General features: G+C 41.2%; 2 protein-coding genes across 12 annotated transcripts in view; one reads left to right on the forward strand and one right to left on the reverse strand.

Moving 5' to 3' along the window:
• Positions 1 to 4,330: 4,330 nt before the first annotated feature.
• Positions 4,331 to 10,701, reverse strand: rhbdd1 (rhomboid domain containing 1). 6 transcript variants are annotated; one of them, XM_034867696.1, is made up of 8 exons: positions 10,373 to 10,701; positions 9,210 to 9,363; positions 8,373 to 8,652; positions 7,806 to 7,938; positions 6,881 to 6,969; positions 6,458 to 6,523; positions 5,617 to 5,760; positions 4,331 to 5,490 (listed from the first exon to the last, which is right to left on the reverse strand). In XM_034867696.1, the coding sequence occupies exons 2-8, from the start codon at positions 9,360 to 9,362 to the stop codon at positions 5,384 to 5,386; spliced, it is 972 nt and encodes a 323-aa protein (XP_034723587.1). In that variant the 5' UTR covers position 9,363; positions 10,373 to 10,701; the 3' UTR covers positions 4,331 to 5,383. The 6 variants fall into 6 exon arrangements, with proteins under 6 accessions (XP_034723587.1, XP_034723589.1, XP_034723586.1 ...); XM_034867698.1 differs by having other exon boundaries at positions 6,467 to 6,523; positions 9,210 to 9,374; XM_034867695.1 differs by having other exon boundaries at positions 9,210 to 9,388.
• A 1,763-nt stretch (positions 10,702 to 12,464) lies between these two features.
• Positions 12,465 to 27,835, forward strand: part of eml2 (EMAP like 2) — a 31,352-nt gene continuing 15,981 nt past the window's right edge. For 2 of the 6 annotated variants that reach the window (XM_034867212.1, XM_034867214.1), the window contains exons 1-4: positions 12,465 to 12,778; positions 21,669 to 21,905; positions 23,032 to 23,149; positions 23,269 to 23,370. In XM_034867212.1, coding sequence (XP_034723103.1) covers positions 12,589 to 12,778; positions 21,669 to 21,905; positions 23,032 to 23,149; positions 23,269 to 23,370 — 647 coding nt within the window. In that variant the 5' untranslated portion in view covers positions 12,465 to 12,588. Of the gene's footprint in view, positions 12,779 to 21,668; positions 21,906 to 23,031; positions 23,150 to 23,268; positions 23,371 to 26,546; positions 26,701 to 27,835 lie in introns of those variants that run through there. The other 4 variants (XM_034867213.1, XM_034867216.1, XM_034867218.1 and 1 more) reach the window with 3 other exon arrangements.

Genomic DNA, 27,835 nt, shown 5'->3' on the forward strand with positions numbered 1-27,835 from the left:
ATGGTCACTTTGTCCAAGTCAATCGCTGCCACTCTCTCACTTCTCCCTCACTGTATCGCCCTAGAGAGCAAACAACAAAGACAGAGGTTGATAAAGATGAAGAGAAATGGACAGGTGGTACTTCAACATAAGGCAAGGGAAAGCAAATTTGTTTAGAGAGCACTCTCTCATACCTAGAGGTCATTCAAAGTGCTTTACGTGCAGAAACAACAAAAATATACAACTGAGATACATGAAAAGACACATTTTATAAAGGCATAACATAGTTTAAAAACTAATTAAATTACCATCAAATGAGACTAATTAAAAGCTGTGGAGAAGAAAACAGTCTGGATCTTAGATTTAAAACTGGTTATAGTTGGAGCCTTAGATCCAGCGGAAGCTGATTTCAGCAGTGGGCAACCTAATGGCTGAAGGCCGCCTCCCCCCCAACTGACCAGTACCAGCTGATCCGAGAGACCTACCAGGCTCATGGTCAATAAACACGTCGCCAATGTATTTAGGCCTAGACCATTGAAAGACTTGAAGGCAGGGAGTAGTGCCCTTAAATCGATTCTGAATTGAACAGGAGCAGTGCAGTGCAGGGATTTAATGCCTCGTCTTGGGGTTTGTGAGCATTCTCGCAGCATAATGGATGAGTTGCCAATTACCAGTTTTGGACGTTTGTTTTTTCTAAGGTTTTTGTCGGTTGTCTCTTTTTTTTCGACAATTACATTTTTTTTTTTCTCCGTACATACTGTAGCTGGAGATCTCAACCTCCCCAATGCTGAACCCAAAGTTACACCCTTGTCAATAGGATAGATAGAATACACTTTATTGTCCCCAAGGGGAAATTGTCTTAGGCATAGTGCTCCTAGCACTCCCATTCAAAATGCAATTTGACCGAAAAACGAAGAAACAATAAATCTTAAAACTGGCGGTTCCAACCTAATCATGCTTTCAAGCAGTTTGACTCAGTTACATTCACAAAAAGACCTTAGGTGGCATTTTGGTGAGAGTTACGCGTAAGATATGTGATGATGTGCAAATCCTCAGATGACAGATAAGGTGGATAGCATAAATACAGCATATCACTGAAAAAAATGATTTATAAATAGCAGTAAAAAATTGCATATTTATTTATTACATAAACCTGAGGCCTCTACTACAAAGCAAGATTTGACATATGAGGTAACTTCAGGTTTCTATATTCTTTGTTTTCTCTCACGGTCACTTACCACTGCCAGGGTTACACCTGAGATAAAAGGCTAAAGCAACAACAGTTTAGGAAAAGCACAAGTGTAATTATGGTCAGATCTTGTGCCTGATGATAGGGAAGGGATATTGATAAGAGTTGTGATTTACGTATTTTTAGCATCGGCTGTTTTTTTGCCAGCTTTCCTTCCTGGGTTAGGAAGCACTAACTTTGTGTTTTGTCTGTAAAACCGTGTCTGGGTTCTTCATATAAATGTAGAATTATCGTTTGCTCTTATGTAAAATATGCAGCTCAGGTAGATGTTTGAGATTTGTCCTTCTGTCCAAACACAAGTTAGGTGACGCCGGGTAACTGAGATAAATCCAGGGCATGTTGATCTTGCTTTGTATTCCAGGCCTCTGGCGAATGATAGATGAGTTATTGCTACTGTCTGTAATGCAAAATAGGATTTATAATTATAACCTTGAGCCACCTGGATATTAAGGGCAGGTAATAAAATATATTAACGGTTTACTTGATCAGCATTCTTTCACCTGGACCTTCAAAGGACATGAAATGCAGTAGACTGAATTTAAGATTTACCAATATGTGAAAAAAAGACACTTGACACAGCTGTCTTACAGGGTGTTTACTTATTTTTGGCAAGTTGTGACGAAGGTCTCCAAAAATAATTTCATACTGCCACTTTTTGCACATGGAATAAATAGATTTTTGCTTCTTAAGAGCACGTTCCATTTTTTGGAAGTGTGCAGGCAATGTTAATAGAGTTGTTAAATTTGGCTATATAAAACTGTTAAAAAACTTGGACTCTAGAGTGTAAACCCTTTCAAAATTCTTGAACTTTAGACATATTTTGCTTGATTAGACCTTGGCTCAAATCTACGCGTTCGACCGGCAACTCCCGTTGAACAGCGCTCTAATCAAGGAGAATGACTGAAGACACTCGCGTGGGTGTGCAGGGCCTTTGATCACAAAACAGGAAGTTCCATTAAGTTTTACTATGGGACAGGGAAGAACAGAGAGTGGAGAACAAAGTCAGCAGTGTAATTATAAGCGAGTGTGAGGGTGGGTTCGGAGTGGTGGGGGATTTCAGGAGATTATCCTATAAATAGTGTGGCAAGTTTCTTTAGTCATCAACACCAGCATGTAACTCTGGCACAAGAGTGATAAAACGGTTCTAAAATGTTGCCCTGGGCTAATACCACTGCACAAGTTAATACCATTCTCCACGAGACGGTATGAGCTGCTTGGATTTGAGTAGGAAGAAGTTAATCAGCGCACTGTGGGGAGATAGAAAAGCTCTGGCTCTGTCTTTCACCAAAAGCTTGATTCATTTATCCAAGGATACATTTAGCGGTCCTCTAGGAGTCTATTGTTCTCTCAGCTGGCATTGGCAGATTCAAAGACAAATTGACCGTCACGTTGGCTTGAGTGGAAGCTGTTTTTTTTTTCCACCAAGGGATCAGAGTGGGAATTGAGCACATGGCAGCGGGGGGGGGGGGGGGGGGGGGGGGGGGGGGGGGGGGGGGGGGGGGGGGGGGGGGGGGGGGGGGGGGGGGGGGGCACGTCTCTGCTAAGCTCAGTCAGAGAGCCGAGGGGTGTCTCAGGTCAGTCACTGGAGAGTTTATTAGCCCACCTACGTTTCTCTTTCTGAAATAAAGCTCTATCACAGCGTTTGTTTTACCAGCCACTTCATTGTCATCCTGTTGGAAGAATTACACAATCAAAACATTGTAAACAGTACAGCTCTGTATACAACAACAAATGTACATGTTATGCTCTTTAACAGTTGGAAACAACTTTCAGACAGTTTTAATCTCTCTGCCATATTTCATAACTTCTAGTAATCACTCACAGATTACCTGTAGTTCATAGATTGTAGCAGTGTGTTTTCCCAGGAAAAGGAAGGCAGAGTAGCCAAAAGACTCCACTCCAGGAAAAGTAGTTACTTCATTAACGGCTAGTCCCCAAGTAGAAGTCAGTGAGAGTTGGAGTACAAAAGGAATGGGAAATGATGGTGAACACTTCAACAAGACGACCCTAGGCAACTTCTTTATATAAAAAGGCGAGTTCTTGAAGATATGAAATAAACTCATAATAGTAAGGTAACCGTGTGTGTACCCAAAGTGTCTCTCTGAATGTTGGATCACCCATTTTTCATACTTCTTTGACACCTGTCACAAAGTCTGTCTATTTCTGAGGGATAGTGTTACCTTCTAACTATTCCTTATTTGTAATACCCTTCTAATAGACTCACACATTCCAATCTACGGTCGTTCCATGTAAATATATGTTTTGTGCAAAAAGCACTTTAATTGGAACAATGTGTAAATAGTTAAGTTATTTGGATTGAACAACTGAAACCCCCCAAACAAAGAACCAATCAGTTGACTGTGTTCAGAGGCGCGGTGTGATGCGAGATGACCGACTGAGACAACCTTCCTGACATGTACAAGAAAAAAGAACGACATAAAACCAACATGCCAAGAAAAAAGCTTTAATGTGCACTCGTGCTCAGGCACACAGACTACAGCGGAAGTACCTGCTGTGTGGTGTATGTCATCCCTGTCCCCATCCTGTCATCCCCTCCATCACTCGTCAGCCTCCCCCAGTCATGTTCTGCCAGGGCCCCGTGCTCCACTCTGCTCCCACGCTCCCCCTGGCAGCACGCAAAACTAGACTACACAAGCTGTCAAATCAGTCCGATTCAAAACAGTTATACATGTGATATTGGAGTATTTATAAATAAAATTGGCTTGACGTCGAGGCTGGATTTTAACACAACCCTGTGCAACCATTTTTCCTACTTTAGATGACCCGTCAGGGACCGGGACGTACAGTTCGATTGTATCTACTGCAGCATGATTTCAGACCCATGTGGGCTGATGGCTCGCTGAGTTTTTTGGCTCCAATTTAAGTTGTCCTACTTCCCATCATGCCTCAGGGCTTTAGGGGAATCAGAGCCAACAATGTACATCTTTGACGTTGCTTTTGTAACTCTACAGCCATTTTTTCCGCTTGAGTGGTGACTTTTTAAAAAGTTTAAAGAAGTATGATGGTAATGTGGTTTAAAAAATATATATATATATATATATATATAAAAAAATACAAAAACGTAACACTTTTCCTAAAAGAAAAAAAAAAGATGTATTGAGACATTAGGAAAGTAATAGTGCCCATAACATGTTTGGTGGTCTGGATGAAATTCAGCCATAACAATCTACTTTAAAAAGGAAACTTGCAGTGGAAAATGAACCTAGGGGTTAATAACACATACTGTGTCGACTGTTCTCTGGGATTTGTTTTCACGCCAATCAAATGTGACCAATTTTAGTGCAAAACCCCTAATTAGCTTATAAAGCCAGTCGTTACAGCATGCAAAAAGAAACCGCTATTTTACACCACAAACCAGGCTTAACATGGCACCACACGTCCACAGTAGCAACATGAGGGTCCCTTCATGTCAACCGAAGCATTGATTGTTTGGTATACAGAACGGTACGTCTTTATAAACTTTAATAAACTGTCCGTACACTAAAAGAGTTCTCAATGCTTCGGTTTACATGTAGGGACCCTCATGCTACGTGTGGAGCCATTTTGATCCTTGTTAGTGGTATAGAAATGGCGGTTTCTTTTTACTTTTGCGTGCCAGGATGACTAGCGCTATAAGCTAGTTAGCGGTTTGCGCTAAAACTGGTCACATTCGGTGAACATGAAAACATCTCCCAGAGAACAGTCGACTCAGAACCCATGTGTTATTAACACTTAGATTCATTTTGTGCCGGAATTGTCCTTTAAGGCATTTGATATGATGTCCAATAACTGTTTCATAACTTTAAGTGGTAATGCAAGAGAAAATGACATGAGAAACATTACATATTCCCTTTGCTGCATTGTCAGACATGCCCACCCTACTCTGCTCAGAAGCCTATATACTCACGCTCTGGTAATTCACATTAAAGAAGCTTTCCATAGATAACATTAACTCTTTGGTAAAGACTCATGTAAACAGGCCCACAGACCACACAGGTAAAGAGCTGTTAAAAGTGTCAGTCTGTGTGGTTGGACCTTCTCATGCAGGCTGCTCTCCATCAGCCTGGGTAGCAGAGTTTGGACGAGGCTTCAAGAGGGAACTCCTCTTCAGTCTTGTCACCTACACCTTTTTCTTTCCTTCCGCTGCCTGGCGGTTCAACTGTCAAACCTTCTCAGTCTCCTTAAGCGGATGTCCTCCGCTCTCGCCTCCTCGGAGAGATGGAAGCCATAGGGAGGAGGAGCTCCACCCTGGCTGGTTCCGCCTACAAAACAACACATTTCATACATTTTAGCTGACTCTTATCTAGATTGGCTGTTCATTGGGAAATAGTTTAGAATTTAACATTTCTATACCCCCCCCCCCACCCCACAATAACTTCTTCCTTTACCTCTGTCATGCAGACTGTTTCTGATGGCCGCCTCTAACTGCTCTCGCTCCGTCAGTCCACCTGTATAAGATGATCCATAATTTGTTGTGTAATCTGGTGGATACTGATGGTTTCCTGAGTATCCTCCACTAGTGCCACTGTAGCCTGCAGACACACACCCACGCATGGCATAACTATATTAATTTAAAGGTCCCACAGAAAGCTCATTTTAATACATGTACTTTGAGTTTTTAATAGAACATATTTACATGCTTTAATGTTTAAAAAATATTCTTACTACTGGCTGCGTGCACTTGTCAGTGGTTTGAGCGTTTTGATACTTTCACAGTATTAATATAGTACCTCAACCTCTACATACTGTAAAACATGAAAGACATGGACATCTCACAATATGACACCTTAAAGAAAATCATAATAAAAAGGTTAAGGCTGGTCTATTCTATATTCCTCTAATCGTCAAAATCAACACTGTGAGTCAGTCTCAATACTTTTTTACCTCCTATCATGTCTGTGGCACTTTGTTGGTTCCTACAGAATATGATAATCTTTAAAAACAGGTCACCTGCATATAGTTTTTTTTTTTTACTATATATTTCCTAAAAAGAGCCAGGCAGTGTACTCTGGCCCCTAAAGGATTCAGCTGGTGTTCTACAATGTGTGTAGTCCGACGTTTTTTCTAGCAATCTCTCTCATCAGATCACAGATGGCAGTACATTCCCCTGCCATCATCATTAAACTAACCCGGTATGATACAACCAAAGTCCTGTGTAGCAGTTAAACAACTTGCAATTCTGTAAAAGCCTATGTACTATACAAGAACCTTTCTTGAATGCTTTGGTACCTGAAGAGCCTGAAGAGTTGTAGTACCCACTGGGCTGGGAGTTATATCCGTTCAATATCACAAACCCTGGTGAAAATATATAGACAAACAAGCATTTTGATGGAAGGATTAATACCTAAACACACAGATCTGCACATGGACTCAAAACTATTGCCAGTAAATTGTTCATCATTTACCCACACGTTATGTCACTAAACCTGTATTGACAGATGCTATGAATGAGGGCTGCCATGAGCCTGTGACATAAATCACATCTAAATATTACTTTAAGGCTCAAGGAGCAATCATTTTTGGTGACACCTGCACTTTAAAACATACAGTGGGCTTTTTAAACAGGTTGCAAGGTCCTACGGTTACAGTAACAGTCAGCATATACAAGTATGAACAAGGCCTCAAAAAAGCAACAGACACACAAATTCAGACCTGCACATTTCTTCATAACGGCCTTCAGTGGTCCAGCAGTGTAGAGCAGACCCACCAAGATACCTGCCAGGTGACCAATCAAAGAAGTCCTGAAGAAGCAGAGTACAGGTAAACCAATGAAACGCTGCCATCTGCTGGACACTTTCATTCATAGCATCTGCAACATGTAACAACTTTACCAAATGACAACTGTGTCCAACAGAGTGCTACATACTTCTGATTTTATTTTACTCTATATAGGAGATCTACTTTAACAAGCGTGAACTTTTATTTTAAGCATGGGTTATCTCCATGAAAACAGAAGTAAACAACGGCAGTGCTAATGCTACAAGCATCAACAGTGTTCACATTGGTATGAAGAAGAATGCCTTTATTTATCCCGTGAGGGGGAATCCACAATGTTCACTCTGTTAGTAGAGTTGCACACACATATTAAACACAGGCCTGAATTACAAAACCTCTTCAGGACCTATTCATGCTATCACACTTAGCATGAGCAGTCGTTAAGACTGGAAAAGCGCTATATAAATACAGCACATTTACATTTACATTTACACTAATGGAGAGATGTCAGGGTGAGGGAGCAGTTGGGGGTTTGGTGTGTTGCTCAAGAACACTCTGGCAGTGCCCAGGAGGGGAACTGGCATCTTTCCAGCTACCAGTTTACACTACATACTGAGATTCGGCAGACATGTTGTGCAACAGGCTTTGAGGTACGTTTTCTCTCGTTTGGTGGGTGTGACAGAGGCGCTACGTAATCAGCAGTGACATGTATGAACTTCATTCACATTAAGAAGGCAGCGAGCTTGTGTAACACAACAGGGTGTTCAATACAACACCGTTTGGGTTTAAATAAAACGGTTTTCAATGTTTTTTCGGGGCTAAACGCAGAATTTGTTGTACAGATTTGTACTCGGTAACTCACCCAGGTGATGTCACGTGGATCAGCACTAGCTCCACCCAGCTAACATAGCGATTAGACACAGGGAACCCCATCACATAGGTGACACCTCCAGGGTGGTAATGGTTACTGAGCACCTTCAGAGCAAACAGGACACCTAGAAACACAGTTATGTTAACAACGATTGATTAAAATATGGGATAGGAAGTGTCACTGTGTCTAATATCCCTGAAGGGACGTGATGTGATTTCTATCTGTGTTGTTGGTCTGGTTCAGGTTAAACTCTGTGAAACATAAACAATGAACACCTCAGAACATCCTTTTATTATCCAGTTTGGCAGTCAGTTACAACGGAAAAACAACATAAACTACTTGAACGTAGGTTTTCTTTAGCTTTTTTTTTTTTAAATGTGGTATCGGATCTGTGTATAAACTCCAGTATTTCCTGATACCAGCATTTTAGGCAGTATCGGAGGCGAGACCGACACGGTAACGGATGTGTCTAATAATGGATATACAATGGAATTTTCTACGCCATCTGAACAATCCTAGAAATGAGACGCCGTTGATATAGACTAGTCTGTACTGTACCTGAGAAGCCAACAGCACAGGCCATGCTGTAGGACTGGTCCTGGGTGAGCTCTGTTAAACCTGCCTCCAACAGCAGGTAGACCACTCCGGTCAGCAGAGAGAAGACTGCCAGCAGGTAGAGGAACCAGGGGCCGCCCAGCCGGCGCTCCAGCTTGGTACCTTTCCACAGGAAGGACACCATGTTGAAGTAGAGATGCCAATCATCGGCATGGTGCAGCGGGGACAGCAGAAGACGGCGCCAGTCTTTAAACCAGTATGCCTGCTGGACACTCACACAGGCCTGAGGATGGGATAGATGGTAGTATTCATTTTAGTACTAATAATATCTACTGTATACAGTACGGGTGCAACTGTGACAGTTAAAAAAAAACATTTATCATTTTAAAACTAAAAGTATCAGATTTACTGTGATATAAAACAAAGAAGCAAATTGTCAAGTCAAATACGTTGGAAGTATGGCTGAGGAAGTATATGAGGAAAATATGTGAAAACGTTAAATGTCACGATAATAATACTAATTGCAGTTAAAACAAATATTTGTTCTTGTATTTTATTGCTATTATTTCATGTATATTGTATCCTATTATGCTGTGTGAATGATTTTGCTGCTGCAACACTTTAATTTCCCATTTTACTTATTTACTTACTAGCTCCAAAATCCAGAACTACCATCAACAGTAAGACACCTTAGGGCCTTAGCTAATGTTAAACAAAGAAACTGCAATTAGAAATACAAATTGACACCTATGTGATAATTGTTACAGGCTTAGTTGGAAGCAGCAAATAGTGTAAATAATAACCTGTGTCTCTATGATTAGTGCCGTATCGGTGCATTACCTGCATCAGTGGAGCTGCAGGGAACAGGTAAAGGTACACGTTGAGTCCCAGGACAGCCAGGGTGACTGGGGGGATGTTGTCCAGACCCATCAGGAACAGCTGGGAGGCCAGGAGCATCAAGCCCAAGTGGGATCCCCTCTGTCGGTTCCGCATACTGAAAAGAGCCTAGGAAGAGAAAACTGTTGAGATTATTGGAGTCATTTCTGCTTCACCGTAACAAATTGAAGAGGGGTGAACCAAGCGGCTGAGTTGGTGTGGCCTCTGATCAACAGATTTATGGGTGCTCCAAGGTTAAGGCTGAAACTGAAGGCGGTTGCGCTTTTGCTGTGGTTGCTCTTCAACCCTGGATCTGCCACATGCAAAATCTCAGGGAACACAAATCAGGGCAAATCTTTAAAATTAATAAATAAATAAATAAATAAACATGCGCCTTTAAGCCTCAGAACACCCACACAGGTGTTTTCAGTTATTCTGGCTGATTAGAAGGTGGGCCGGTGTTCGAATGGGAACTTATTAGGTCACAAATTCTTTCTACCAGTAAGGATGGCAAAGGTGTCATTTGTCCCGCCCATTCAGGGGCAACAATACTCAGTGGTCTTAGGAAGATGTCAATCATCCCTCAGTGTAACCACAGTCCTGGAACAGGTCCAATCAGCCTCATCAACTATAACACCCGTGTGGATGGTGGATTCGTTTTCTTTGAGTTCAAACTGTATTTTTGTGGTTTCTTCTCTTGGCTTTGTATTTTCTGTCCCTCTTTTCCTTCTTCTGTACAACATTTGTACTGTCTCTTTTAAAAAGAGTGTATAGTCTTTTGAGCAGACCTACATTAGCACCGTAGCTGCTAAGTGTCCTAACTGTTTGTAATATTTCTATAAAAGTTTATTTTCGAGCAGTACAACATTTACAGGCAATTTTACATGGACTTTGCAAAGTGTGATTAAACTCAGATATTATACCCAAAACTTGGAGTTAGCTTTTTCTTTATATTTGGGTCTCAGGAAGGCACGACGATTAGACATACCAAGTCTATTGTAGAGTTTAGATAAACTAAAGCTCAGGAGAGCAAAATTCTGTAAAAATATATGACAGTCAATCCAACAATAACTGTGTTCTGAACAAGTTGATAATAACGAATCTAAACCCATCACAGCAAAACTTACTGCGAGTTCAGTCGGTTGTCGGGAAGTTCACACACTTCTTCCTCATTCACGCTTTGGCTAATGCTAATGCTAACGCTTACTTTAACATTAGCATGGCTAGCTAACCCTGTAAGTAACAGTTCTATCGAGTCCGCTTTAAACGATTTGACGTTCACATATGGATTCAAACGGGCTTATATAGCCTTGTAGTCACACGTCGGCAGAGAGTGTTTCTTGATATTTCATCATTTCTCGCTAGTTACTCCCGTGGTTAGCTAGGCAAAAGTTTACACAGCGTTGGATCAGCTGTCACGTGACAATAACAAACCTACGTGGCTGGCGCAGGCGCATTACGGAACTTCTTCTTACTAGTAAGGAGTGTTGTTAGGTTCACCACAGTGAAGAACTGCACCACCATTCAATCCGTGTACAAAGTACTGTATAATCATTCACTTTGTTTAATAAGTATGTACACATCATTATTAGTGTGATTACAAAATGAAAATACCATATTTTATTAAAAAAAACTATTAATAAAACGGTTTTCAATAATTTTTCTTGGTCTGAAGTTAATCATCTATCATGGCTGCTTTGATGCGATGGAGTTGAAACTCGTGTCCGTTTACTGCCCTCCGGTGGTCACATCGAGGAACTGCATCAAGGTAAAACGTCAAGTTAGACATGACATCAAAGTCGACACTTCCTGTCATTACCTTCAAAATAAATGTCGGGGGAAAACAACAATTACTTAAAAGAAAGGATCATAATTTAGACATTTAGTATTATTTATAGCTTACATGTGACCACTATATGCTTCTTTTTAGGTTTTTAAAGACTGACATTCAGTCAGCTTAGACAAAGTTGAAAAATATTTAGTGTTAGAATTTGTACTTTTATCACTGACCGTGGATTTACCAATAGAAAAGAAGCGATTGTCTGTCTGAGGGGGTCAACTCTTCCGCCATGCCTAAGTAGTTTTTGGAATCAATTACGAACACGTGTGTTTTACCGCGTTCCCCAGTAAATTATTCATGAACACAACTCCAACACGGATCACATGTCTCTTTTCAGAAACTTAAGAGTCAGTCGGAGGTAAGAAATACGTTTACAACCGACTCATGCAGTTTGAACAGCGATGTTCTTCTCCCCCGCCTCCAATGATGAGGAGCCGGAGCTGGTGGAGAGGTTGTTGCTATAGTAACAGCGGTACGCAGGGCAGATACAGGCGATGATGTTTCGTCAAGCCAGTGAGAATCAAATTGATTATTACCGGAAAAGCTGATGGATTTGTCTTCAAAATAAAAGCACAACATTGTCACATGAGCAAATAATACGATACATTAATAAACACCTAAATACATAAATGCATGAATTAATTAATCCATACACATTTTACAAAATGATTCACACAATTTTACCGGAAATAGTGTAACCATATGTTGTTAAAAATAATAGTTACGCAATTTAATTATTTGATTATTAGGCAATGGGAATGACTTTTAACTGGAATTTTGTTAGAAAGTACAGCATGGTTTAAAATATAACCCAGTGTCAAACACTGTAAAAAATAGAAAGCATTATTGAGTGATCTATTTAATGAAATGGTGCGTGTAATTAACTGTTTTTTATCTCCAGAAAATCCACCCAATATCAAGAATTGAGCTGAGAGGCCTGGTGTAAAAAACAATCAGGGTGATCATGTGAGAAAGATCATGTGAATCCATGTGTTATGTGACCCTACACGTACGAGGAGAGAAAAGGGATGAACAGAGGCCAATGGTAAACAAAATGTAGTCTGCATGTAATTTTATGACTAGGGTAGTTTATGCATGTGATATTTGTCATTAAAATGTTAAAATCATATCTGAGTGCAAATTTCTCTTCAAATACACAGTTATAGTCAAGTTGGTGGTATGATTGACCCGAAGTTCAATGCTTTGCGATACAAGTCACCCTTATGGGATTACTGGTATAGCATAGTCTTGTTTAACAAGTGTCTGTCTTGTATATCCGTAGCTTTTTTGTTTTATGGACCGTAAGTCTAATCATAAAGTCCGTCCACCCGTCCATCCATCCATCCAGCTTGTGTGGTGCCTCTGGCTGTGTCTCTTACTTTGAAAGCGAGAAGCGGAAGTGTAGTTTGTTACAAAGAGTGCGGCTTGACGCTGGCAGCCAGGCAGGAGCGGGAGAGTAGAGGGGTGCTAGAGCAGGTAAAGGTGTATGTGTTCGTCTTGTTTATGCATGTGGCGGAGACAGGAAGACGTGACGGCGTGAAGAAGAGACGGAGAGGGGTGGAAGGAGGACAAAGGACCCGACCGAGAGGAGGAAGAGCTGGAAAGAAAGAAGGAAGAGGGATGTCGGAGAGGATAGCTTCGTGTGGGAGCCTGTATGACAGCACCAACCTGCTGCTACAGTACTGCAACAACGGTGAGCTGCTTCTCATTTCACCTCATCGTTCACACACAACAGAAAACACAGAGATGGGGCATTTGCTCTGGAACTCGCTCTGAAATGTGTTTTGAAATGTGCACAAATGCACCCATACTAGTGTTGACATTCATTTATTGGAGAGCCTGTCGATTATTTTCTTTTTCAATTTTCCATCTGCCTATCCGTATTAAATATTATGTGAATGCGCAAATTAGCCTGATTGGATGCATTGTATATACGTGTCATCGCATAATTAATTTTATTTGATCATCTCAGATATTTATGCAATAGCTTGTTTTATTTGTCTTCATTTTATAGATCTTTGTAGTCTTATTTTAAGGACATTTAGGTTTTTTCCCACCCTGTAGTGTAACAGTTGTGTTTTTTTAATGGTTGAAGGGTGACATATTTCCAGCTGATATCTTCCTTTTAATTATCCAAATCTATCAGCTGTCTTTGTGTGTCATTTACCTCTGATATGGTTGGGGTTCCTCTCGGTCCACAGCTACAAAAACACTGTCTGGAAAACACAGCTGACTCGTCGCCTGAAACACAAACAATCTGAAAGAATGGTGCGGGGTCATGAATGGGACCCTTGTTATGATTACACACTTTGCCAGCTTGAACTTTTCAACACGATCTGTTTTCTGAATTTGAATACATGAAGGCCACTTGGCAGTTTTGTTCGCCGCTGTCATCCTCCTGCAGACCTCGTGTCTTTGTATCTGCTTCCCAAATATCATGCAAATGCTCTGCTGCTGCTTCCAGGCCAGATCACAGCTCTGGTAACAAAGGAGGATTGTGGCTGATTATTAAATGGTGTCAGCTGAACAAGGTTTGGTTTCTCCAGCTGTTTCAGACAAAGTAGATGGCATTTTAGTGTTGCCACAGTCGGGGTAGACTTATTTAGAGACATCACATATGACAACGTTCAGTTAAATGCATACAAACTGATGCTGTGATCTGAGAGAACAGTCTGCGGTTTGACACACCGGCCTCTGCAGTCTGAACTTCACAGACTGCCATATTGGGCAACAGGTGCAGAGACAGCAAGGGGTCATGGGAGTCTGATCAGAGCGGGTGGGTTTGTTAGCCATTTGGTGAGTGGTGGGGTCCAGAGCCTCCCTGCAGCTCTGCCGGGTCAAGATTTAAGTTCAACTGAAAGACAAACGCACAAGTCTAGTGCACTGAGCTTCACAGTAGAAGCAGGAGATGGCATCAAGAAACCATAAAAATGAACTATATTATGTATGAATAATGTCAGTTGCAGGTTAACAGAAGAGCTTGTCGAGGGACAGATGGTCCTGCAGTGAGGAATCAGCCGGTTAACCCGGGTGTGTCCAGTGTAGGAAGATGATTTTTATTAAATTCCAAATGACAGTATCAAAGTCTACGGCACTCCAAGCAATCAGCAAATTACATATTTGTTTTCAGTCATTTGTACCTGGTTTTCAGACAATTTATTTTATGGACATTGTCTTTCGTTAACCATGAACTCGTCCTTCCAGGTCAAAATGTCTATGTCTGTAATGTCTGTAATTGTAATGTCTTAAAAACATTTGTTTTGTGCTTTTCCGACGTTTTTGTCACTTTTTTGAATTATTTCTTGCTTTTGGAGCATTTTTTGAAAACCTGACCTAATAATAGGTTTTCCACTTATTCTTGAAATTCATGGTCAACACACCTCCATTTATATCAAATTATACATACGTTTTTAGTTAAAAAGAAATTACGGTTTTTAAAGCATTAAAAAAAAAAAAGAAATCAAATGCTAGGACAATAAATAAAAACACTCAATGAAAGTAATCATTAATTTTACCTGAAGAATGTTGGATGGAATCATCCATGTTATTTTTGGGCCACATTTGTTGAAAGAAATTCATATTTCGGACATAAAATAATAATAAAATAATGCCTCTGGAAGGAACTTGTTTTGTAGGAATGTGCAGTATTAAATTAAAGACTGTAATAAATATTAGATCTTGATACAAAAACGTTCTCCATGATAAGGTGCTAACATCGCCGCTGAGAATAGTCCTGTGTGAACCAAACCTGAGAATCCCGGGACGTCAGGAGGGAAACGGTGAGGAGGTGTCTCCGCCCCCTGCTGTGCTGCAGCAGGCGAGACGCTGCTGGACAGAACAGACTAGGTCTATAACCGAGTGGACTGGGAGGTATCGTTGTGTCTGCCGTGATGCAGTTGGAGTCTGGGTGTGCTGTTGATATCAGCTGTGCAGCATCTGCCAAGTGAGCTTCAATCAGCAGTCTTTCTTCCTTCTTTGGTGTCCGTCTGTCCTTTTCCTTTTCCTTTCTTTCCTCCTCTGCCATCTGTCCTCACACTGTAACTAGAGATCCTCTACCGTGATCTTCATCAGATCTGGTCTCGTTTGCAACCTGGTCACATCTTCAGCAAATACGTTTAGTGTCCTCCCTTTTATAGTGTTTTAGTGTCGTTGTACCCGGTGCCGAGTCGATGTTCTATGTGGTACACAGCAACATGAATCAGCAGTCCCTACTAATATAAGGCTAAGGCCAAGCACCCCAGCAGTTTTAGGCACTACCTAAGCCAAATGAATGTAAATTCAACTGTGAGCATTAAAACTAACTAAATTACTCTTCTCTGATTGTAGCTGCAGTCTCAGAAAAAAAGTACAAAAACTTACTTTTAAGGAAGAAAAGCTTGGCACTGGGGTGGTACCTCAAAGGTACATTGTTGTACCTTGAATCAGAGGAGCTAATTTGTACCTTACTTGTTTGTGGATTCTAAGGAACAATATTATACCTTTTTTAAGGATCAATAATGTACCTTAAACAAATCTACAACAAAGTACCTGTGGAATATTGTACCTTGGAAATACATTTTTGGACTTTTAAAGGAAAATTTGCTAAGTTTGTACCTTAAAATGGACCTGCATTGTACCTCTTTTTCTGACAGTGTGGTCAACTGAGTGATTTTTATTTATTATCTGCTCTAGCTTTTCTAACATTTGAGACACAGATATGTTCCAAATTTCAACTACATTAGTTTTTTATTGAAAGACCTAAAGTTTTCTTAGGGGAGGACCCCTAACCACCAAATACGCTCACCTAAGTCTTTAACAAACCTACGGAAACCACTGTAATTTAGCTTCTCTGGTGCTGCTGACCACTATCGTGGCTTCATCTAAAGGATCCGGCTGAGGTAAACTTCACCCATCTGGGACTCCAGGCAGAAGAAATCAAACACACTTTTAGTTGTTATTATTCGTCATGCTCCTTCCTCAACAAATAGACTGCATCAGATGTATTCCATTGCTCATTTCATTTAATTTGTATTGTCCCAACATCATTACAGAGACCTGACAATGAGAAACGATTGAAGAGGCTCTACAGTATGAACCAAAACCTTAAATGACTTAAATCAGCATTTTATGCAAAGTTACACACCAGCAGCCCCACATGGCTGAAAGGAGTAACTGTCTTTGTGTATCTCTGGACTCTTCTCAGTGTCTGCAGGAAGTTTGAGGTTGTTGGTACTTCCAGCTTTCTCTGTGTAGTGCTCACATCTGGAAATACCTTTGTGGCGAGTGGGGTGGAATCCTTTCTTTGATGAGTCAGCCTGGTAAAAGTGGTGTATTTAAACATGTGGTGCTGCTGCAGTCTCTCACTGCCAGACCTTCCTGCACAGTGTGCGGAGGACGGTCTTGTGAGTGCACACAGCATTCTGGGATGGGAGAAGAACGTGCTGGTTTATGCAGAATACAGTATGTTCAGCAGTGTACTGCTGCAAGGCCTGCGATTTGACAACCTTGTGCGCATTTACTGGGGGGGGGGGGGGTGACACTTAGCTGATTGGGTAGTGTTGTGCAAGTGTTAAAACAATACTTGTTTTTATAATGAATTTATTATTGGTTGTGGTATTTTGAATTTTGTGTGTGTGTAATCTGTCTCTGCTGCATCTCTTCCTGGTGGTGCCTGGCTGTACTGATGATGATGATGTGTGTTTGTGTGTGTGTGTGTGTGAGCCAGGCTCCACCCCTTCTGCCTCTGTCCTTACTGCCTGTAGCCAACGAGAAAGGAAGAGGAGGATGATGAAGTAGAGGGATGAAAGTGAAGGAGGAGAAGAAGTACGCCAGGGGAGAAAGGGGGGAGGGGATGATAGAAGGAAGAAGGAGTGGTCTTGTTAGCAAGGGTGAGAGGAGGAAGTGGAGGCGGAGGAGGGAGTGGTTCAGTAGGAGAGGATGGGAGATGAGTTTGTGTGTGTGTGTGTGTGTGTGTGTGTGTGTGTTTTGTGTGTGTAAAAGGAAAAAAAAGAGCACTGGCCCCTTACGGGGAGGGGAGGGAGTCGGAGTACAGAAAGCCTCTGGGGAAAGAAGAGTGGAGCAAGTGGAAAACCTGACTGACTGACTGACTGAGTGTTTTGCAGTGGACTGACACTCTGGTTGATTGACAGGAGGAGTGACCAGGCACTTAGCGTGGCACAATGGCAGGTAGGCGAGACCAGCTCCACCTTCATCATCACTTCACTGCAACATGAATATTTCAGCAGCCTTCAATTTTCGTATTGCCCTGCACCAACCTCCTATTGTCCATCTCGCTTTCTCTCTCTGGCAGCATCACACACACACACACACACCTTTGAATTTCATCATCCATATCTTTCGATTGGTCTTTCCTTTTACTCCCTTTCCTCCAGCTCCTGACTGGCGTCTTCCTCCTCTCCCTCCACCCTTCTCTTTTATCCAGCCCACTTCTTCCTCTCTGTGGTCATTGTTCTGTATCCTGGTAGCAGCCATGTGTCTGTATCAGCCTCATGTCAGCTGGCCTTTAAGTAGCACTTTACAGTAATGTTTGACTGTGCTGGGATGGAGAGGAAAGTTAGCGTGCGTGTGTGTGTGTGTGTGATAATTCAAGGGCAAATTGATAGGCTCTGCAGCGTTTTTAAACAGGTGTCCTGACAGAAGAGGGGATGAAGGTGAACCCTGCTGATCTCTCCATCTTTGTTCTCTCTCTCTCCTCTTTTGCTCTCATCCTTCTTTTCTGTAGCTCGTTCTCTTATAACATGTTTAGTACACGTCAACAGTGTAAACATGCTGGATATTAACATGTTTAACAGGTGTATATATCACTTATGCACCTTCTGTTTAATTTAATTTCCCCTTATGTAACATATAAATCTATAAACAAACATGTTAAACGAATTTGATGCGTATTTCATGCTACTAGCATGTGTACTAGAATACTGAACTATTTTAGACACCGTCCAGATAGTAAAAGTGTCTCTTCCGGGTTTCAGTAGCATTTGATCTTTGTAACTATCTCCCCCGTCTCCCCCTCATTGTTTTTCTTTCTGTCTCTCAGCTAATGGCAGTTTAGATAAACAAGATTATTGCCGCATTTAGTTAAAGATTAATCATTCATCTCTTTCTCCCGCTACGAGTCCTTTCTGTTCCTTTCACTCTGTCTCCTCCCACCAACAATCTGTCCTCGTGCCCACTGCCTGTTTTCACCTCACCTTCTATCATCAGAAAGTCATTTATTTCTACAGTAAGTAAAGTAAAAAAAAAACAATGGTGAGAGTTGGATTGCTCTGGAATTACTATGACTGACTGTGACTGTGTGATCACTAGATGGAGTAATGTTAGTTTAGATTAGTTTATTAGGATCCCCCTTAGCTACAGCAGGGCTGCAGCTGTTCTTCCTGGAGTCTGACATGTTAGAGAGTAGCTAACATACAGTAGCACGACAGTAAGATTATATTTGTGTGATATTACACTTCAGGAGTTGAGACATCCCTTTATTTGGATTGTTTTATATTACAAAACATCCAAAAGGATAATACTTTAATGGGAATTATCTTATATATAATAACATTAATTTACCAGGTCAGAGTTTTAATGTTTAAATTAGTTATTGACTCCGAGCATTTAGACCACAATGAAGATTAATGAAAGGCTTTTAGGAGCTGACAGCTATTTAAAAAATAATTATTCAATTGTCATGGAAAATACGGGATACAATACCAGGATTAAATGAATTATTAACATCTAAATTATTGTGTATGTGCATTGCATATTGTTGGGTGTAGTCTTGCATTGGCAGACCTTCCTCCACAGCGCCACAGAGGAGGGTCTGGCTAGTCCACCCAGCATTCCGAGATGTGAGGACAATGTGCTCTGGTTTATTGGCATTTCTTTTAACCAATCACAATAATCTTGGGTGGTGCTAAGCACCAGACGGAGTAACGTTCTGCTGCAAAACAGCCTCGGCAAGGAACTTATTTTGGTGGAACGTTTGTAGAATTACAAAACAAAGAAAACGGAAAGTAACGGGACATCTGAAAAGAGGGACATCAGGCGGAATTTATGGCAGAACAAGAACAATCTCTGAAGTGGAAAGTCTTGGTTATAGATATACAGATGTTGGATGTAACGAATGTTTGGATTTATAATTTAATTGAGTATTTACCATAGATTTACCTTGTATTTGTATGAATTGCTTTAGTTGTGTTACTGTTTGTGTCTGCCTGCCCTGGGACTGCAGACAGAAATGAGATGGTCGCTCAATCTGGCACAATGCATCTGTTCTTCCTGTATGCGATACATGATCCCTGACAAATGAGTGCAAAACGCTTTATACTAACATTATGCTACTGATCCATTCTGCCGTGACAATATTCCCTTAGCTTGAGTTCTGTATGTAAATACGAAGCTTGACTTCCCTGTTGCCCGGTCTCATTTGACTGTAAGATGTGATACAGTAACAGTATTCTCTGTCTCTCCTGGCTCAGCTTACTGAACTGATGCATTCTGGGAGTGTTGTATTGGCTCGTGCTGAAGCAGTGGGACCTGTACAATCCATATTTTGAAGTGCACTGCTCTTTAATAGCAAGTTAAATGTTAATACTTGAAACTGTTGCAGCTTAAATCTCTGAATGGTTTAGTACACACAGCGAGTGTGACATTTGCATTAAAAATAATGAGGACAAGGAAAAGTCTCTACTGAAACTGGCCTCTTTACTGAGGCTAATCCTGATATGTTCTGTAGCTATTGTATGACATGGTTCAGTACTTTTTTCATAAATAAAAGTAAGTATTCAGTATGAACTTCCTCTAAAAACAGCTGATTAACACTTTCTTTGCAGCATCTTTTTATGTCCCATCTTATATTTGCAACAGACACCCACCAGGCTTTTGAATAAAGAACAGACTAGCAGGAAAATACAAGCATATTAATGCCTAAATGTTTAAACCGATAATTGCATTCTGTCCGCAATGACTTAAAATGCTCAAGTAAAAAAAACTTCTTTCTCAATTGGTGTCATATTTAAAAAGGTGTCTCTTTTTTGAATGAAAATATGCATTAGTGATGACCATGAGGACGTGGTTGTTGCAGAGCGGACTTCATGACAGAGGAGGGACAGGGTATAGAAGGGTGCATGAAGAGAAACTTGTTTTTTTATCAGGCTGTAATCTGTTAATGTGGGCCACAGATTACAAATCCGCACTGGGAAATTTGCCTTCAATAATCTAGCCAGCCTCTGGTGATGTCACCATGGTGGGTGTGATGATGATGATGATGGTGAACGATTAAAATGGATGGAGTCAAATATTGGAGGAATAAAGGCAGAGGGTGGAAGGATGTGAGGGGGCGGAAATCAACAGCAGCTCATTTGCTTCCATTTACTAATTGTCATACCATGTCATACTGTGAAACCGGAATACTGCGGCATCCCTATTTACAATCAGCGTTTCTTCCTAAACACTGATTGTGCTGTATCCTGGAAGCCAAAGAAAGATTTTGAGTGAATTTTCTTCCCTTTTAAAACTATTGCAAAAACCAATATTTTTGAATATTTTGATACCTGCATTATTTACATCTATCACCAGATAGCAGTCTCCCTCTTGTCACATTTACCGTCCTCGGCAGTTGGCAGGAATCAAAATGCACACAAGATGAGATAAACGATACAAACCCAATGGGAACCTGCCGGTCAGAACTATTTTCAATAGCACAACTGGGCAAACGGGGCACCTTATAAGTTAATGCATGAGGTTGTAATGAAGAGGACAACACTTCTCTGGTGCCAATTCTGTCTTCATCCCTTCCTTTTAATTTCTTCTCTCCCATGCTGTCCATACTAAACAACCACACAACCTCGTATCTGGTGTTGTTTTCCTTCTCCTACACTCTGACTCACACTAACACGGAGTCTGAATTATTAAAACCAGTTAAGTGTCCTGTATGCTTTTCTCCCCCTGAGAAACTCTAAACCATTGATTCCCAAAGCAGCAGCAGCAGATATCTCTAACCTTAACCATAAAGCAGCTGCTTGTATTTATATCCAAAGAAATGTTCCCAAATGTTTAAATATCCAGGCAGCAGTTACTAACGGTTGTTATACTTCAATTCTCTCCTCTCTCACTTTCTAACACTCCCACTGATGCACACCCTCAACTTCATCATATCTTCTCCCTCGCATATACAGTACAGGCTGCCAAGCTGTTAATCTTCTATTTTAGCCATCGCTGAGTGCTTGTTGCTGTTTTCTTTCAGCACTGCACGTCCATAAAATCAAGTATCTGTCAAACATATTGGCCTAAACTGTCATGTCTTTGTCCTCGTAGTTTCAATGTTTTAAGTTGCATGTGATAGAGTTATTAGAGTAAGCTAACTGACTTAATTGTATCAGTGTTATACTTTTCTTTTTCAGGGTGTCATTTAGTTTAACTTTAGACCCTGTCTGCGGTGTACCGGATTGTATACTGGCACTGCAAGTTTCTCTAGTCACCAATACACTTTTTTTTTTTTTTTTTTTCTTTTTTAAATTCATATGAACAGAGAAAACATGTTGTAAGGGCTCCTCGTGTGACTTGCCTAAACTTAAATCTTCTCTCCTCCTGTCCAGATGACACGGTGTCGGCAGGCAGTAACATGGACATGGAGGACCGGGTTTCCCACCTGGAGCAGAAGCTGCAGCTGCAGGAGGATGAGATCCAGCTGTTGAAGGCAGCTCTGGCTGATGCCCTGCGCCGACTGGGTTACTGTGAGGAGCAGACACTGGGGATGCAACCTGGAGTCCATGCTGCTGGGAGGAGGTCTCTGGCCACCACAGCTTCAGCAGCACCTAGCAAGGGTAAGAAAGGTAACTGGAGAAAAGCGAGCCAAAGTCCTGCAGCCTTTCCTAGTTAGTTAGTTTTCTCACCAGGCACTACGCTTCATCAGTGTTTCTGTTTCCACTGGTTTTATGTTAAAATTCTAAGATAGATTGTATACCACTGTGATGGATAGTCAAATTTGAGCAACCATTCAATAACGTGTCACCACATTACCACAACCCCTTTAAAAACTTCATAATATCGTTACGTCTAGGGGCTTCCAGAGTTTTGGCAGCCCGTCCATGTGACAACAAAAGAGGTAAACTCTTGGCCACCAGGCTACAGGTTAAATAAAGACATAAAGACATGCGTTCTAGGTAACTAGTACTACATTTGAAAATTTGCCGACTGGATAACACTGGCCTACCTGTTCTTGGCTTTGCGTTGCTCCACTCAGTCAGTCTACCAGCTCTCTCTCTGTGGTCCAACACTGGTTAGTTGGTGCTCCGTTGACAGCTCCTTTGTAGACATTTAAGACGCGAACAAATAACATTAAATCAACTTCATAGATAAAAAGGATTCTTACTCATCACATTCAGAAATGCATGTCTTTCCTGCTCCGACTGTCCTCCCACTCTCCTTAACTTCCGCTTTGTAAACTCCCACAGCTCTGATGCAGGTAAGCCACACCCACCTCAGCCTGGCAACCAATAGGAAAGATTGTGCCGTGACATGTCAATGTACTGCTGCAGCTGGTGTCCTGTCAACACTACTTCATATGGATTATACTGTCATTTATTCCATATTGTCATTAGTGAAAATGGCCCACCACTTGTAAAAAAAATAAATAAAAAATAAACAAATGATTTTTAAAAGTTGTAGGTGGCCTTTCAAAGTCCCGCATGTTGCAAACCAGTCACCTGATACCATTTTGACCGCAACACCTGCAGTGTCAGACTCTTGACACATTTAATTTCTCATTTCAAAAATAAAATAAATGCCTCTCCTTTTTCCTCTGCATAGCCAAATGCAGAGGATGAAAAGTCTGTGCTGCAAATTTCTTTTCCCAGCAAATTCTGCACATACTGTACAAAGTGACTCAGATTTAGATTCGTTTTTAACATCTGTCAATTCCTCATATGCTGAAGCTAATAGTAATTTGTCATCTTTCAGTGCGTCAGCTCCTGCAGGCTCTGCCCTCCAGACCTCTGAGTAATGGCTACATTCAACATAAACGCCTCCTCTCCTCCCCTTCCTCTCCTAAGAAGGAGGTGCTACAGTCCATTAAGAGGTATACAGGTTTTTTAGTAGTTGCTTTAGAAAATAGAGATGAGGAAGGGCAAAGTTAATTGAAAATGTAATAAACATACTGATTTCTCCTTAACAACGCTTTTGTCTCCTCTCGTTCAGGAAGAGCATGTCCACAGAGCGTCTCACCATGGTGAGGAGAGAGATGGGAGCGGAGAGTCGGAGTCGAACCACCTCCTCCAGCAGCTCCTCCGGAGGCAAAGGGTAACATCCTTGTTCAGTTTGATGGTGAATCTTGTATAAATTATGCTCTGTTAATAAATTGATGAACACCTCGTACACGTCATACCGCAGACATTTCTTTATACTATGTGATACTAGAAAAACAACTATCGGTTACATTTTACACAAAGACAGAGAAAACATTTTAAACCGAATGTTTCAACAAAAACAAACTCGTCTATCAAGCTCAGAGAACACGTTTGTATATTTTGGGTCAGCAGGGCTGTGGAGGAGTTCAGTGGGTTGCTAAAGATTGTTGTAATGAGCTGTCTTACCTCTCTACTTTCCCCTGTCTTTCTGTCTGTAGACAGGCTAGAGCGTCATACAGTCCCAACAGAAAGAGAAAGGGTAGGGCTGTAAAGTTATGGAAAATAAAACCAAAAATGCAACATTCCACGAACCTGTGTCGCGATGGGAGAAGGCAGAATCGCAACACACTGCTTCCAACACCAGAGTTATTCTTTTGGTCCAGATCCAGTGCAACCACATCTTTAAATTACTAGTAGTCCTTTTGGTGCCTTATTCCAGTTTTGTATGATAAATTTAGCTAACTGTAAAGACTACTAAAGAGGGGGCGAAAGAGGGGGCACCGGTAACGCTAACTTTCGCTAAAAAAATTACGTTTACCGGTACGAGGACCTGTCATTCTACCAATGCATGCTGGGATAAGCTCCATTCGCAATGGCCCTGATAAGAAGGTATAGAACATGGATGGTTGACTTATTAAAGATAACTGGTATGAGAAAAAAAATTTACAATGGAAATTCTCTTTGTGATCAGACTTTAATTTATTTGATATTGAACCTGCCCATCAAGTTCAGATGGTAAGAAATGACCTGCAATAACCAGATCAAGTCATCAGAAGACAGGTAATTTGAATACTTGAATACATGCACAGTATTCACTGTCTCTTGATTAGAATGATAGCTACACCAATAAAATTCATGTGTCATGACAGTAGGCACAGTATCTTAAACCTTTCATAGATAAAATGAGTACAAATAGAGATTATAACTACAGTAATGCACCTTTTTTTGTGACAAAGCCAAAGTTACCCTTATGCCGTGTCTATCAATATATTGTTTCAAAAATACTATTAATTATTACTATATAATTCCATTGTTCATCTAAATGTTATCTGTAAACTAGACCAAAGATCTTTGTTTAACCAGGCAAAGAATGCAAAAATATCTATATAATCTATCTATATCTACATAATTTCAGGCTCTGCTTTTAGCAGTTTTAAAACCCAAGAAATCCAAGGTGGCACCAAATTCACACTCTGTGTGTTCTCTGTGCATTTTATGGCCCTGACCGACGGCCGATTATCGGTTTAGTATGACTGTCTGGCGATGTCAGTGACTCGAGTCTGTTCAGTGTGCTCCGTGCCATCATCCAGCGGAGGGGCTGTCGTCCTTCGTTTTGGCCGACCTGATATGCTTGGTCGGAAGGCGGGCACTGCCTGCAGTCGGACTCAAATGACCAATCTGATCGGTGGAGCACTAACCCGCAAATGACCAACGGGATGAGTGTGACTAGCGTCTCTCAAAATCTGACCAAACTCTTTGTCGATCTGAAATGAAGACATATTCAGCAACTGCAAGGCCTATTTCTCGCTTCAAATGTTTTCAGAAACACGTTTCGTGAACTATTTTAGTAAAATATGAGATTGTATTCTGAAGGAGCCACCACATTCTTTTTTTGGGGCAACAATACAGATTGGTACTCCCTGCTGTTATGGAGACGTATTACATCTCGCTTATGTGCAGAACTTATGCTCATGTTGGCGTTACGTCGGTGTTCCGAGGCCCTTCTATGACTAACTCGGGGAGACTGGTCCGTCCGGCTACCTCTTCTCCCAACGGTCGGCCGTCGGGTTGGTGTGTCAGAGCCTTCATCACGGCCGTGGGAACTAGGGGTGCGGAGGGTTCTGCAGCACCACCGTAGCGAAAGGTAGACAAACTACAACCATCATGAAAAAGGACATACATTTATTTTAATGAATTGATTATTGATATTAACCTACTGCTTTTCATTACAATCAAATGTAATCTGATTTTAAAATTTGGTTGAGATGAGATAAACACATAATTTGATCAGAATGAATCTGCCAGTTTTGCCAAGTGCGATGCACACTGCGTGCCTTTGACACTCTTTCGTGAGTGAAGATAGTTGTGGAGACTTTCCCAGCGGGTCAACGGTACAAAAGTTGGCTTGCCTATAACACAAAAGCGCATCAAAACCCAGCAACTGTAACCGAAAGAAGTAGCAGCAGCATGATGTGATGAATGCAGTGTGTGTGTGTGTGTGTGGGGATTGACTTTGGCTGAAATTTCCCCAACTCAAAATATGTTGCGGCAGCCATGATGTTAGTTTATGTGGCTGTGAAGAAAAGGTATTTCATGTTTTGGGGAATGGTCTGGGAGAGCTGTGTGGAGGCAATCCCAGGGAGTTTTCTTTTTTTTTTTTTGCATTTTGAGTACAACAATCTGAGGAAATTGGTGCTGCATGAGAAAAGACGAGAGGAACAATGCCTCTGCGCTGCCTTCAGTGCCAGACCTGCTGGGACTCTTGACAACTGCTGGTTTAGAGGTTTTGAAGTTTAAAGCACACTCAGGCTTCATTCAGACTGTGTTTTTGAGTCTGCACAGCATTACCTGTCATCCTTTGGACCGTCTGATCTGTCTCATCATCATCATCATCTGTGTCTGTAACATTTCCAGTCAGCTCTTCGTGTTAGCCTACAGCAAATCTGGGATGTCACCATGAATTATGTTTACAATCAGCTTGCTATACGTCTTTGAGTCCACAGCTGTGAGCCTGATGGACAGGGTAAGTATCCACGTGTCACAGCCAAGTGAACACAACACGTGGATCGCTTTGTCATCGGTAAACAAACCTGCAGGAAGTTTATCTTTGGTTTTACAGAGTCACGCACACTTTTGTCTGTCTTTTATTGCGTGCTGGCTTACTTCTAATTACTACTACTGTATCAACATGTCATTTCTTTCCTTCCTACTCCTCTTTCCCTCTTCCCTTCTCTCTCCCTCTCTCTCGGGTCTTTCTGCTGATGGATCAGATTTCTAACAGTGCTTGGTAAAAGGGGGTGTGGTTACCGGGCAGAGGGTGTGGGGCTGCGCAGTCAGGAAATGCATTCTGATTGGATGATGGGTCCTCTTAGGCTGAGCTAAAAGTTTGCTCAGTGAAGCAGGAAGTTGTGTGTTGCTGTAGCTGTTGAACAGGACAGGAACCGCTCTGACTGCTCACCACTGTTGACTGTTACTGTAACGGAGCCATGAAGAAGTCTTCCAGGTAAACAGTTTCTTTACAATGGATGATCAATGATTGACAAAGAGAGTGGAAGACTGTGAGCATAGTGGATACAGCTTTTTGGAACAGAAAGCCCTACGCTCGTTTCACAACACAAAATTAATTTCAGGGAAAAAATGGACAATAACTTTTAACTGTGTTTAACTTTTTTGGTGTCACATCCAGCTAGTTCCTCATCTGTTGTTTGGCTAGTATTTAAATAGATTACAGATTGCACAACTAAAGACTGTGTGGATGGTGTTTTAAAATGGATTCACGCGTCACCATTTTAAATCTTTGGTTATTTTAAGTCTAAAAAGGTAGTTGTCTGTAGTCGCTCGCTCTGGCTTCACCACAGCCCGAGGAAGTGTTGTTGTCTTTATGAAACTCTGTTGTCACGCAAAACGTTTTTTATCCGCCGTCTGCGGATCTGTGGGTGGCTGCAGGGAGGGGCTGCAGCATGGTAACATGAATACAACAGAAACAAGAGCCAGCTGTGTCAGTGAACCATAGAGTAATTGGCAAGAGTTAAGAAGACACAAATACTAAAGAAGAAATAGTCATAGGTTAATTGTGTAGTTCAAACAAGTAAGCAGCTTTGACTTTGTGAAACTATATAAATTCAATAATTATTATAATTAAGTAATGATTATTTGAAACTTGCTTTTGATTAAGAAAAGCTCTCAGATGATGTATTGCCATTGTTCATCTGCTCAAAGAAACGGAAATCTGACTTATATGGGAACCATAATAAGGTGTTGATGTTGTAAGTTGAATCTTTTACTTAATAAGTCTCTTATTTTTGTCATATAGGGGCCAATTTAATTGTAATTGTAATTATTGGCTCTTTTGTCTTTGGGCTTCTAATGATGGTGGATACAAACAAACACAAGACTCTCGCACACAGGATGAGAAAATGTGAATTGACAGAACACGCGTTGCTCAGCAGGTCTGTCAGTAAAGTGAATGTCCTGTCTGCTGCTAGAATCAGATATAACAAAACAGAGCTCCTGCTTTTGTATTGCAGGAGATCACAAGGAAATGAAAAAAATGACACATGTAGTTCTATTTGCATGTGCTGCTTTGGATGGTACCTAGATTGACATTCATTTTCAGGTTTTCCGAAGGGATTCTAATT

Source organism: Etheostoma cragini, chromosome 3 (genome assembly GCF_013103735.1).
Source record: "Etheostoma cragini isolate CJK2018 chromosome 3, CSU_Ecrag_1.0, whole genome shotgun sequence".
NCBI classification, from domain to species: Eukaryota; Metazoa; Chordata; class Actinopteri; order Perciformes; family Percidae; genus Etheostoma; species Etheostoma cragini.

Bases quoted from the DNA above. Each gene is read 5' to 3' on its own strand.
- rhbdd1 (XM_034867696.1), bottom strand. From the start codon at position 9,362: ATGCGGAACCGACAGAGGGGATCCCACTTGGGCTTGATGCTCCTGGCC. The intron at 7,939-8,372 runs GTACAGTACAGA...CTGTGTTTCTAG, and splicing joins CTGTGCTGTTGGCTTCTCAG to GTGTCCTGTTTGCTCTGAAG. The intron at 6,524-6,880 runs GTCTGAATTTGT...TATTTTCACCAG, and splicing joins CGTTATGAAGAAATGTGCAG to GGTTTGTGATATTGAACGGA.